At 41.8% G+C, this 12,448-nt stretch overlaps 1 protein-coding gene across 1 annotated transcript in view; it reads left to right on the forward strand.

The window, feature by feature from the left end:
• Window positions 1-12,448, forward strand: part of RFX3 (regulatory factor X, 3 (influences HLA class II expression)) — a 174,290-nt gene that overhangs the window by 124,442 nt on the left and 37,400 nt on the right. The window contains exons 11-12 of the mRNA XM_006881317.1: window positions 3,323-3,420; window positions 7,511-7,660. Of these exons, the coding sequence (XP_006881379.1) occupies window positions 3,323-3,420; window positions 7,511-7,660 (248 nt within the window). The remainder of the gene's footprint in view (window positions 1-3,322; window positions 3,421-7,510; window positions 7,661-12,448) is intronic.

The following is a 12,448-nucleotide window of genomic DNA, read 5'->3' on the forward strand; positions in this document are numbered from 1 at the left end:
TCCCGTAAAGAAGCAAACAGGAATTGCACAGATAGGTTAGATTACTTTTTGAATTGATGGTGCATTTTAAGCTACCTTGTCGCAAACAGAACTATTTTCTGCATGTGTCAATATAAACGCTGCTGAGGGCTCCAGTGTTAGAAGCAGCCGAGATGACACTGCCCCAATCTTGATGAGCCGCTCAGACTGACCTGAGAAAGTGAAAACAATGCTTTACCATGTGAAATTGGCACCCATTGTCCTTCAAGTGCACTGTACAAATGACTGCTGTTATATTATTCCAGAAAGTATTTATTTAGTACAGGAAACTGTATACGTATATATTTATATTTTTTTCCTAAATAGAAAAACAGCAGTGCAAATATATGAGTTCTTTCATATTATTTCCCCCCATACTAAAAATTCATCTTTAGACACAGATTTATACAGAGTGTCGTGGGCACATTTGTGAATCTGTATCAGGTTGGTTCAATAATACCTCAATCATTACTTTTCTTCTCGATTTTCACCAAGTTCCTCACTAAAGAGAGACAAACAGTGAGGTTGTCATGGAAAATTTCTGTGCCAATTCTCTCCTGATTTCTGTTCCAGAATCTGATTTCCCTCCAGTCGGTGGCCCCCCGCCCCCTGCTCCCTGTGCAGTGATAATCTCTAGAGGCGTCGAAGAGATGCCGCACAGGGCAGCTCATTAGCCTCTGACATCTTGCCACCAACGTGTGATCTCCCTCCTGAGATCCAGGATTCCAGTGAGGGTTTTCTTTTCTGAGGCAAATCAACAACATCAGTGCTCGCTCCATAGTCCTGAAATCTCTGGCTTCTCCTTTGACAGCATCACTAAACCTCCTCCTGTTTTCTCACCACGTCCCCAGTTTAAGTCACGTGTCCATTTTTAGTCGATGCAAGGCCCAGGATTTTGGGGACCCCAAGTACTTGAAATTTGTCTTACACCTTTTTTTTTCCCTTTGAAACCAGTGTATTCTGTCAAAGAATGTGTCTGCCACGTCATTAGACAGCAGCTTCTGGAATTTCCAACGAGTCCAGTTTTATAGTTTCTCCGAGATGACAACATGTATTAGTTCATTCATTAATGTGCCACCCTATTGGGCATGTTTGGTAATTTTCTTCCCATTGTAATGAGGCTTAGCAAAGTTAAACAGAACAAAACATGTCAGATAGTGGTGATCCTCTGGTGGTCCACATCCCCACCCTCATCTCAAGCGGGTCGAGACAAGTCAGCTTTGGAACAGACTTTCAATTCCAAGCCATCCATTCAGGTTTTCAGTCAATCTTCACAAGTTTGATCTTACATGAATCCCTACAGACAGAACAAACCCAATTCTGTTGAAAAAGGAATTTACTTTCCTGGCTACCAGCTCTTCACTCTACCATTTTATGTCCAGATGGAATCCCTTTTTATAGCCCCAAAAAAGTCTGCACATCACACTAATTTAAATCAGATTGAAGCTACTATACTCAAAAATACACTTAACGGGGGGGGGGGGGAACCCTTTTAAAGTATAAAGAATTGTATAAGACAACTGGTGACACTAGTGGCCCAGAATGAAATTAGGCTCAAACAGGGTGAAAACATTTAATGTTCAAAATGGATTTTTTTTCTTTTATGATCTCTTTAGAATAAAATTTATCTGGATAAAAGAAGAATCCAAATTTTTTTTTTTCTGTCCCATTTATCTGTCCTTGAGGGGAAGTTATTGGTTTTTTGTTTGTTTGGAGTCTTTTTTTTCAGATTAAAAATTATTATATATTAACTTTAGGGACAGAATAGAAAATGCAAATAGCCAAATTGGAATCTTGAACAAAATGTTACTGCATTTCGAAAGGATTGTTAATTTTTTTTTTCTCCACTCTTTTTCATTTTCATCCATGCCTGCCCTCCATGGTCCTAATACATGATACACAGAAAAGTCTTTTTCTTTCTTTCTTTTTTTTTTTTTTAAATTTTTTGGCTAACATGGGAAACTGGAAATTTCAAAAGAAAATCTCAAGAAATTTCCAGTTGATAATTCTCATTGCTAGGAGTGTTTTTCCTAATTAAAATCTAGGCCATATCAATCTCTTCTCTCGTTTGAGCAGTTAAGTAAGTAAATCTTTTTTCATAAACAGAAGAAAAGCTTTCCCCCGGTTATTGGATGAGTACATTTTCTCTATTTCACGTGTAGCTTGAGTAAGTTAAATTATTTCCACCCTAATTTAAACAAAATCAAGAAGCGTGTCTGAATTATTTGATCACAGACAGAAAAAGCCAAGGAGTTGCATCCTCTCATTAACAATATTCTTGGGGACTTTGGGCGATAATATGTAACTTCCCTGGGCTGCTTGGAGACTGAGCATTTTAATACCACCCACAGAGGTTCATTTTATTCTCTGAGTGTTTCAAACACTTAATTATTAAATTCCCCTACCTGTGGAGCCTGCACAGATGAAGCAAAATAATATTGATTGAAAGTGCTTGCTGCACTAGAGAATTGTAGGGTGATTGGTCATCCACAGTCAACAGACCCCTGCTTATAAAGTATCATCACTGGAACTGTTTCTGACCACATAAAAGTCAGCTTGCAGGGACCTCTCCCTATTTTTGGTCTTAGAGGTTAAAATTATACAATGGATTGTTTCAAACATGTTGTTCTTTGCTAGGAATATTTTAAGACTAGTATTCTCTAGGGTAGCAGTCTTATCTGACTGGTCTTTTATCTCTGTCAGGCAGGTGAGCTGGAGAACTAGGAATCTAAAAGTTTCAAATCAGACTTTTTAGAAACATTTTTACCTTGCTTTTAACAAGAGTGAGAGACATTTTCTATTTTTTTGTGTGTGTGTGGATTAACTACTCCAGTTCATGCTGGAAGCAGGTTCCTAGAGAAAGGGGAAAGGTTTACATCTATTTTCTGTTTAACTAAAACCGAAAAATAAGGTTAGGAATGTAAAAAAAAAATAAATCAAGATGAAGAATTTACAAAGAAAATAATGTTTAAAAAAGCATCAGACAATCAATGAAAAGACTGTTTTGTCTAAGAAAATTCTATAAGTATATTCACAACTGGTATATGTAACTTTAATGTTTTCATTTCCCAACAATGTCAAATAAGTGTATGGAAATAAAACAGCTTCTTTAAAGAGAAGCTCAAAATATAATTCTTATATGCCTTCAAAATTAGGAGTAATGTTTACTGAAGTGTCCTTAACTGGGTCAGTGAAAATTATTGAACTATTTCCAATACTGCACGTGTGGGTTTTCCTTATTCTAGCCTACAGGTGGATGTTCTTTGGTCTCTTTTTCATTATCCTTTTATTCTTTAATGTTTAGGTGCCTTGACCCAAGCCATTCGAAATTTTGCAAAAAGCCTAGAAGGTTGGCTTTCCAATGCCATGAACAATATTCCACAGAGAATGATACAAACCAAGGTACTGTCTCATGCCTTTGCCTTTCCTCTGGTGTTTATTTAGTAAATTGCTCCAAGTCGTGAATTTAATTTCTGAATTGTAAACTTTTTATCTTCCCAATAAATTGTTGATATTTAATATATTGTTGTTATTGTTGTCAGGTGACGTTGAGTCGACTATGACTCATAGAGACCCTGTGAACAAATGACCTCATGAACCCTGTTCCATCCTGTGTCACCCTCATATTCCTGACACACTAGAAACCATTGCAGCAGTCACCGCATCAGTCCACCTGGTTGAGGGTCTTCCTCTCCTTTGCCGACCCTCCACCCTTCCCAGCATCCTGTCCCTCTCCCATGAATGACCCCTCCTAGCAACACGGCTGAAGTATGTGAGGTGAAGCCTCATCATCCTCTCCTCCAAGAAGCACTCCAGCTGCACCCTCTCCAAGACATACCTGTTCGTTCTCCTGGCCGTCCGTGGAATGTTCGGCGCTCTTCTCCAACACCACAGCTCAAAGGCGTCAATTCTTTTTTCTGTTATTCATTGTCCAGCTCTCAGATGCATATTTAATAGATTGAATCTTTTAAAACATGTGCAGCGCGCGCACACACCTGTGAACATAGAATACACGCATATACAGTACCTGCGTGCCCACTGCCCTCGGGTCGGTTCCAGTCCTGGCAAGCTCTAACTGAGTGCCTCATCCCCGATGGAGTGGCTAGTGGATTCACAACACCAATCTTTGGTTAGCAGTCTAATACATATACTTCAATACTGGGGCTTACATATCCTGAATATCCTAACAGTCTTGATGTTTGTGGTAACTCACTCTTGAGATAATGTTCTGTTCACAGCACTTAGAGAAGCATGTTAAGTGTAGTGTGTCTAAAAGACTTTTTCCAAAATGCGTATTTCAAGTAGCTAACAATAACCTAAAACGCTGCATAGTTACTACTGGGAGAGTTTTAGATACATGCTTTTAACCCCCTCCTCTTCTGACTGTGTTCTGCAAAGTTTAGATAAATTGCAGTTCTTTTGCTTTTCAAGATGGCTTATATTTTTGAACACTGGGGAATGCCTTTGTGAATCAAATAATCATTTCTTCAAGTTAGCAACCCTCTCCTACCTAATTGGTATCTGTCAGAAGTGCAGAAAATTCCAGGAGAGAATCCTGAACTTCTTCCCCTCCTCCTCCAGCCATATACCTTTAGAGTCATCCATGAACATACTCTCCTGGCAGGATTGAGCTCACTCTGTCCAGCTTCTGTTGCCAGGAATCCCATTTGTGGCTTTTTCCAGGGACTCGCCATTCTCGGACTTCAGCTACCTACCCTGGTTTTCAAATTGGGGCCAATTTGTAGATTGGCCCTCTTGTTCCTGACAGTTCTCTAGGGGAACATAAGTAGCTCCCACTTTTCTTTGCTTTTGGTTCAAAGTTTAAAAATTGATTCTAAGCCCCCAAAAGAGCATTTCATCGAAGCATGCACTCTGTGGCACTTAGCTGTTTAAATTAAAATTTATAAATTAAATAAATTTATAAATTAAAATTCATTGTAGTTCCTTAGTCATAGGCTACATGTCAAATACTCCGCTGCCTAGAGTGGCTAGCAGTGACCCCACAGGACAGCACATACATTGAGCATTTCCATCATCACTCAAAGTTCTGTTTGGAACAAAGGTTCTAGAGAGTTCCATAAATGTGGGCTCACCAAGGACATGATAGGCAATGGACACTTCCAGAGGAGGCCTTTCCAGTTCTTCAGAATGCATGTGGTCCCATCCCACTCAGCCTTGGCCATGACTTACACAGTGCAGAGTCCCTTCTGCTCCTCTCTGCCTGATACACAGCCGCTTACCAGCTGGGCACTAAACCAGTGATGACAGCCTGTCTTGACAGCAGAAGCAACACAGCTGGGTTAACGCTGTGACTGTTGGGATCCGTGTACTGGGTTCAAATCCCATGACTACCAAGGAGTTGTATGCAACCTTGAGCAAGGCACTTAACCTCTTTAAATCAATGCTTGTCTAATAGGATTATTAATTAACTTAAACAAGATAATATGTGGAAGGTGCTTTATGGTCCCTAGCATGCAGTATGTGCTTGCTTGATACGGACCAGAGTGGAAGGAAGGACATGCCATGTCTCCAGGGAGGGTATGTTAGCTTCCCATCTTCCGCTACTCCTGATATCTCATCATCAAGAACGTGTCTTCTTGGGAGGGGCTTTTCCCCCCCAATTCCTCAATAAAAATTGTTCTTCCCTGAAAAAAATAAAGAAAGTATCTCCTGCCCTGTGAAACCCCACGCCTCCCCCCGCAGACTGAGCCATCAGTCGCTTGCTGGGTTGTGATTTTTGTTGTTGTTCTTGAGAATATACATCAGAGCGTTCACTAATTCAGCAGCATGTGTGGCCACGATCCCATGTCGTACCTCACATCCTTCTAGCCGTGCAACTGTTCTTTACCTCCGTTTCTCTAGTTGCTCCTCTACCACTAACAAACTCACTGCCCCCCAAAATTCTTTTAAGTTGCATCATCAATTTGTTCTCTGACCTAGAAAAAGCTTACAAGAGCCCAGTGTTCGAGTCAGACCATCTTTACAGCTGAGTCCCGTCACTTGCTTGTTAAATACTTTCAACAGCCAAACACAGTGTTGTTGTTGTTGTTATGTGCCGTTGAGTCGCTTGCGACTCATAGCAACCCTTTGTACAACAGCCCTAAACTCTGCTCTGTCCTGTGTCAATCTCACCGTCTCTGATAGACTCATCCCAATTACCCCAGTCACTGAATCAATCCACCTCACAGAGGGTCTTCCCCTCCTGTGTGTGAATACGGGACAGTGCTCGCTAGCAAGACGAGTCCGTGCCGCAGGGGCCGCTGGTGGCCTAGCCCGGAGGTGGTTGTGCTGCTGAAGGGACGATAGAGCTTCGCTGGCGGTTCAAGTCCACCCTCAGCTCCTCTGGATGAAGATGGCAGGCTCCTTGGATCTGTAGCCTTAGGGCGAGACAGCGAGGAGTTAGTTCCGCCCTCACACAATGAGATAAGAGAGTCTGAATACATGTAGCACGTTTCCATGAGGTGAGGAAATGTCGCTATTTACCTAGACTTTTATTCTTTTTTCTATTATCTTTACCACCTTTTCACCTATCTTGGCTCATCCGGGGTCCTATCAGTAAGCTAATGGCACATCCAAAGCACTGAGAAGGGTTTAGGAAGGTCTGTTCTCCAAGATGTGAACAATTTAAGCCAAGGAGTGATGGCACCCCAGGACTAGTAAGGGGACTGGGGGGGCCCTTAGTGTGCTCTCCTTCACCCAGCACGCAGCCTCAGGAAGGGAAGCAGGCTATGCCACAGCTTACAGAGAGAGGAGGTCTTGAGGAACAAAGGCTTTGGCCACTCTCTCCGTCCTCGGTGTCACGGTGGGGCCTTTCACGGGCCAACCCTGACTGGAAGCTGGTGGAGAGGACACTGCTATGACCCACCGTCCAGGTCAGCCTTTCTGGGTGCGGACAGCAGGGGGACAGCGGTAGGCCTCTTTTATAGAAACTCAGATTCCAACAAAGCTCTCAAACTTTCTCTGATAACTTTAGTATATATTTCCTACTAAAGGCCAAGAACTCTCCCGTTTCACCTCAGAATTACCCATTTCTGTGATGTAAAGAGAACAAGAACGAATCTTAACAGCTGCACTCTAAAAACCCTTGGGTTTTTTTTTAAACCCAGCTAACAAAGTAGGAATGTTAAAATAAAAAGAAAATGTATTTGTCTAGTTTAAGCTGATGGTCTTAGTGAAAAAAAAAAAAGAAAGCTGTTTCTGCTTCCTTAAAGAAAGTCATTGCTGCCTATGGTGGGTGGTTCCTTCACAAGTCTGGTTTAATTAATGCTGCACCGCGATGCCACAGTGTGTGGGTGTTTGTTTTAGCCTTGACCTCAGCCCACTCAGAAGGAAAAAGTCCTCGGTGTAGAGAGTCATATGCTGTAACTTGCAGCTCAGTTCTCTCACCGAAGGGACGCTCTTTCGCCTTGGCACAGGAAGGGCTCGCCCCACAGAGGCCTCTCCCATCCACGGGCAGAAACCACCCCCCCAACGTGACCCGGCTTCTTTGCAGGTCGCCGCTGTAAGTGCCTTTGCCCAGACTCTGCGAAGATACACATCGCTCAATCACCTGGCCCAGGCAGCCCGCGCAGTGCTCCAGAACACGTCACAAATCAACCAGATGCTCAATGACCTCAACCGCGTTGACTTTGCCAATGTCCAGGTAACCGGCCCTCCTTCAGAGCATGCCTTTCACGGACAGGGACTGGCTCTGTTTCTTAGTGTTGCTGTAACAGATACCACACAGAATGGCCTTCTGGATCCAGGATCAGAAATGTTTTTTCTGACACTTGAAGAGAGTTGTTAAGTCATTAACTACAGCTTGTCTCTCAACCCTGTGAATGGGGCATCCTCACCGCCCCTGCTGTTGAAGCCCATCCCTGCGGTCACTGTGTCAGGCCGTTTCAGTGACAGTCTTGTTGTTGTGTGCCATGGAGTCGAAACTGACTCCTAGCCGACCCTCCAGCTGGTTTTCAGAGGCTGTAAATCGCCTGGGAGGAAATGGCACATCCTTGCCACACAGACCAACTAGTGGGTTCAAACTGCATGTCCTTGGGTTGGCAGCACTACTTAGCATATGACTCAGCAGTTCATCTCTTTGGTACATACCCAAGGAAAGTGAAAACAGGCGTCCACAGAAAAACCCGTGTGTTCATATTCATCAGAGCTTTGCTCACGTTAGCCAGAAAGTAAAACAATGCAAGTCGTCATCAACAAGTGAAGTGTATCAGCAACTGAAAGCGTAGTCAGACAGTGGAAATATTATTTGCTAATTGAAAAAGAAAGTACAGATGCATGCCCCAATGTGGATGAACTTTGAAAACAGACAATGCTTGGTGAAAAAAAGCTAGCCACAAAAGAGCAGCTATTGAATGATGGCGTGTATAGGAGATGTCCAGAGGAGGTGAAGCTCTAGAGAGAGGCCTGGAGGGGAAGGGGGCCTGTGGTTGGAGAGCTTCTTTTGGAGATAATGACAATGTTCTGAAGTCAGGTGTAGTTATGGATGCATGACTCTGAATATCCTAGAATGGGTGAAGTGTATAATGTGTAAATTATATCTCAACATCGTTGTTATAAAGAAACGATACCATAGCTTTAAGGTAAGCCTATTAGAAACGACTCCATCCTCCAGATGCTTGAATTTGTCATTCTGGTTTAGTTTCATCATTTAAAATACACTGCAAAGTTACACTCAGAGTGTCATCTATTTTGGGGAATGCGGGACCTTGTTGCTGCCGAGTGCTGTGGAGTCAGTCTTCCAGCTCCTGGTGGCCGGGCATGCAGCAGACGCTGCCTGACCCCGTACGTCCTCACAGCTGCCGCTGTGTGAGAGCCTTTGTTGCAGTCCCCTATCGGTCCAGCGCACGGAGGGCGACTTCCGAAAGAGGGTTCTGGCCTTCGTGGATTACCTTCAGGCTCTGATGTCTAGAAAGTTTTCTGTGTATTTACACAGATATATACACAATGCATGCATGCATGCAAACAAACGTCAAGTTGTCTCAGGTTTCCAGAGCCACTGACTCACATTTTCCAAGAAATTTCCATCGACTGTTGATCATGAGAATATTGAATGTTCATAGTGTATTAAAATCAATGCTGTAATGGTTATATCAAACCTTCATTCTGAAAAGATCAGTTTAAAAACACTTTAGGAGTACAACCACTTTGGAAGGCAGTTCAGTGTTTTCTCTAAAATCTGGACAAGAAATTCCATATGACCCACTGTTCCACTGCTTGGAATATACTCTGAGAAAATGAGAGTTGAGACACAAACAGAGACTTGTTCACCAATGTCCATAGCAGTATTTTTCACCATAGTAAGAACATGGAAACAGCCCTAATGCCCAATTGCAATGGAATGAATTGAGAAATTTTGGTACATTCACATGATGGAATACTATGTAGCATGCAGGAGCAATGATTCTGTAAACCATTCCCTAACTTGGGAGAGACTAGAGAGCATTATGCTAAGTGAACTAACTCAGTCTCATATAGATAAATACTTTATAGAACCACTATTATAGAACATGTACAGAATCCATGGCTGGGGGTGGGGGGAAGCTTAAACACAGGTCGCACAGTTTCATGGATAGAAGAAAGGGGAAAGGTCTGAAATGAAAAACAGTGTTATGAACTTTGTATGTAAATCAGTATGAAATTATTAACCTAACTTGTGTTGGACTGAAGAGCATTATGCTGAATAAACTAACTCAATTCCAGAAGGATAAAAAAAAAACAAAACCACCTTAGGAAAAGTTACATTTTTAAGGCAGGATTTCATTTTGAGAAGTGACTTAAGCTCAGGAAAATCTGTAGCCTTGGAAGCTCGGTCAAACATCACACCTAGGTCAGTACTGACTCAGTGGGAGTCAGTTTAGTTTTGTTTAGGTTTTTTTTTTCTTAAACAGAAGATGATTTTGACAATAATTTCTAACAGCACCAAGTGGAGATTTTAAGTTTTCAGCTAAGATTCTTTTTGTCCATGTGCCTGTGGTCCTGTGAAGGACTTGCACTCATGAATAATTCTTTGCTCAAACACCAATCTTGAGAGCGTCTTTCATACAAATGGTCGACTCTGTTCTGCTACATCTTCCACCCAACTCGGAAGGTGTCCTTGCTCCCTGAGAGCATGCCCTGAGTGGTTAAGAAGTGCTCCGCTGCTGACCTCAACTTGGCCAGCTGGTGGTCTGCTTCCAGACCGCGAGGTGGTGAGGAGGTAGTGGAGCACCGCTGTGACACACATCCATCTGCCATGAGTCAGATGGGCTTGATGACAACGCACTCTCCCTTAGTGATCCAGCACCAAGCGAGCTCTCAGTTCTCAAACCCGCCTGGCGACAGCTTCTCCTCCAAAGGCTCTGCCTTTCCCGGAGGTCCCACGAGCACAGTGCAGTGCCCTGGATTCTCCCTTACGTTTCTCTGCTCACAACGCTGCCCACTCAATGACCAGCCTCTTTCTTGGTGGCCTCAGAGAGGTCCCCTCTGAAGCTCCCACTTTCCCGTTTTGTTGGAGACTGTCCACTTTGTCCAGCCTTCTGCCTCCCGTTTCTCCTTACCGCCCTGTGCTGTTCTTCACTGCCACTGTCCGTTATCTCTGTTCTGCACGATTATCCTCAGCAAGACTTACCAGTAGACAGGCCATACACCAGTATGCATTTGTGATAAGGGGATTTCTGTTAAAAAAAAAAAGAAGTTATACATGGCATTATTTCTCAACATCCTCAAGAATGTAAAAATACTACCAAGTTCCTTTCCGGGTAATCTTAAATTTTCTTTCACCCCTTCATTCTTCCCTTACTCAATCCTTCCTTCTTGCTACCAACATTCAAAGACATTTTCTATTGTGGTATAATTGGGGTTTTGTATTATTGCATTGGTAACTTTACTATGGTGCTGTTTGCTGACTTTTTCTTTATCTGTAAAGAAATAGCATTTCCTCTACATTTTGGGTTAAACGACTTTATATGGACCAGCCTGACACCCTGATTCATCACTGTGTAGACTTGTGCTTGTGTTTCTATACTTAACATTCATTCTGATTTCAAAGCTCTTGATACCTTATCACTTGGATATCATTTATTTGTAGGAATCTCTTTTAATATTCATCCTTTGCATTTTCAGCTGCAGAACTGAAATATCCAAATTCCTTTTACAAGAGAATGCTTATAATTAATACATTTACAATCTTAAAACTAGTGGGTAGGGAAAGTAAATGGATGAATAAAGTGTAATATAGTTTTAAAAAATCAGAAAAATGTCCTCTTAGGTTTTGGGTTATCATCTTCTTTGTCCAAAAGCTAAGTTCTGAGTAAATACTGAGTTTGAGTTTTATGATGAGAAATGAAATTCTCCCCAATATCTGTCACCTTTTTGTCTTCCTTATGAATGAACAACCCAAAATCTGAAGCAAGACCCCACCTCACTCAGCTTCGATGCTGGTATTTCTCTTGACCCAGAGTATAAGTTGATACAAAATTTCTTAATATCATTTAACAGTATATATTTTTAAATTTTAATCTCCCTTTTAAATAAATCTGTCCGTAAATGTCAGAAAGTAAAAACGCAAGAAAGACATAATTAAAAGGCACCATTCATGATCTTGAAAAAATGGCAACCAACATCCGTGCTGACGGTATGGGATCAATTATGTAAACAATGGTTGTTGATCAAAAAAGGCACATTGAGTCATTTAACATAATCCTTGGCATTCATTCTGCCCAGAAGTCCAGCAATAATACATAGAATAGTCCAACAGCAGGGGTTCTTTTTACTGTGATTCTGAACACACACTATGAGATAATCAATAAGCAAGAAAATGAGGCATATTGTTAAATGAAACACAGTAGAATGTCTGGTCATGTGCATAATATGATCTCATTTACTTTACATATTTACATGTACATAAGCTTGTATAAAACCTCTGAGTAATATAAAGCCTTTAGACATCAGCATGTCATACTTAGCTCTTCATGTTGCTGTTTTAGGAGTTCTTAATTTTTTTTATTTATATCTTCCATTTTTTCTATAATCGAATTTTTGTGAACTTAAAGTTTATATTTAGGAGGTGAAATCTGAAGAGATTTCTGATAAATGAAAGAGAGGGAAGATAACTGGATCATGTCCACAGAGGACATTCTAAAGACAAAAACAGCCGGTCTCCCTAAGACAATGAACTCAATTGACTGGAGGACTTTCCACTTGAAGAGCCAGCGGCGTCAGATGTCCCTTGAACAAGGAAGGTCTGCAGGATGAGAATAGAGGCTGGAGAGTCAGGATTAAGTAATTGTGTGCCTGGAAGTAGAAATTGCCAATTTGGATAAACTCACCCTTTGAGAACATACAGATCGAAAGCTGTAGAGGATAATATACACATACCCACCTATGTTTTGTTTTGGTTTTATTTCCCCAAAAGTTGCTCATCTTCAAAACTCTCTGGAGACAGCCTCAGCTC

This window comes from Elephantulus edwardii, unplaced genomic scaffold, assembly GCF_000299155.1.
Source record: "Elephantulus edwardii isolate Elephantulus edwardi_28Jun2011 unplaced genomic scaffold, EleEdw1.0 scaffold00014, whole genome shotgun sequence".
Lineage (NCBI taxonomy): Eukaryota > Metazoa > Chordata > Mammalia > Macroscelidea > Macroscelididae > Elephantulus > Elephantulus edwardii.